General features: G+C 42.8%; 1 protein-coding gene across 1 annotated transcript in view; it reads left to right on the top strand.

Moving 5' to 3' along the window:
• The window catches only part of LOC112075808 (uncharacterized), a gene marked incomplete at its 3' end in the record, with an annotated part of 48,685 nt that extends 47,752 nt beyond the window's left edge, over window positions 1–933 (top strand). Inside the window, exon 6 of the mRNA XM_070441075.1 lies at window positions 865–933. Coding sequence (XP_070297176.1) covers window positions 865–933 — 69 coding nt within the window. The remainder of the gene's footprint in view (window positions 1–864) is intronic.
• Window positions 934–1,300: the final 367 nt, after the last annotated feature.

Raw genomic sequence — 1,300 nt, 5'->3', positions numbered from 1 at the left:
TGCTGGATTCTCCTAGTAGAGGCAGTGGAAGACCAATGAAGAGCTTCTACTTTTAGGAATTATAACTGACCTTTTATACATACAGTACCAGTCAAAAGTTTGGACACACCTACTCATTCTAGGGTTTTTCTTTATTTTTACTATTTTCTACATAGTAGAATAATAGTGAAGACATCAAAACTGTGAAATAACAGCTATGGAATCATGTAGTAACCAAAAAAGTKTTAAACAAATCAAAATAGCCTCCAGACTGGCACAGTGGTCTAAGGCACTGCATCGCAGTGCTAGCTGTACCACTAGAGATCCTGGTTCGAATCCAGGCTCTGTCGCAGCCGGCCGTGTTTCCTCCGACACATTGGTGCGGCTGGCTTCCGGGTTAAGAAGCAGTGCCTCTTGGCTGGGTTGGGTTTCAGCTCTCGACCTTCGCCGAGTCCGTACAGGAGATGCAGCGATGGGACAAGACTGTAACTACCAATTGGATACCACAAAATTGGGGAGAAAAAAAATTAAATAAATAAAAAATATATTGGAATATATTTGAGATTCTTCAAAGTAGCCTTTGCCTTGRTGACAGCTTTGCACAACAAACACCTAAGATTTTCCTAAAATGAAGTCTGAAAAAAAAGGTTTTAAAAATGTAAATCTCTTATCCAAAGTGACTTAAAGGAGCAATTCGGTTTGAGTACCTTGCTCAAGAGCTCATGGACAGATTGTTTTATCCTAGTTAGCTCGGGGATTCGAACCATCGACCTTTCGGCTACTGGCCCAACACTCAACTACCACTCGGCTACCTGCCGTAGTAATCCTGCTCTCTGAAATACTGCACCCCACTAGTCAGCTGTATATCCTCTTGTGGTGTTTCAGATCGACATGTTTGAGCAGCAGTTCCGGAGCATCAGTAAGATCGACTTCATGGAGCGGTACCTCAGCGAGGTAAAGGACCCACCTGTCATTCCATCTCACCATCTCTTCTTGTTAACTTCATGATAGTTGGGCTCGACATTCCTGTTCACGGCTGGTACATTTAAAGGACGATTCTAAAGTTCAACATTATAAGGCTCTGGTCAAAGGTATTGCTCTAGCTCTTAGGTTGGGAATAGGGTTAGGGAATAGGGTTAGGGAATTAGTAGGGAATAGGGTTAGAGAATAGGTTAGGGAAATAGGGTTAGGGAATAGGTTAGGCAAAGGGTTAGGGAATAGGGTTAGAGAATGAGGGTGCTCTATGTTGGGAATAGGGGTTAGGGAATAGGGATAGGAAAGTAGGGATTAGAGAATAGGGTGCGTCTATGTTGGGAAAATA

The sequence above is a fragment of the Salvelinus sp. IW2-2015 genome, unplaced genomic scaffold (assembly GCF_002910315.2).
Source record: "Salvelinus sp. IW2-2015 unplaced genomic scaffold, ASM291031v2 Un_scaffold3411, whole genome shotgun sequence".
Classification (NCBI taxonomy): domain Eukaryota; kingdom Metazoa; phylum Chordata; class Actinopteri; order Salmoniformes; family Salmonidae; genus Salvelinus; species Salvelinus sp. IW2-2015.
Note: the sequence above shows the minus strand (reverse complement) of the source record. Positions and strands in the feature narration are given on the sequence as shown.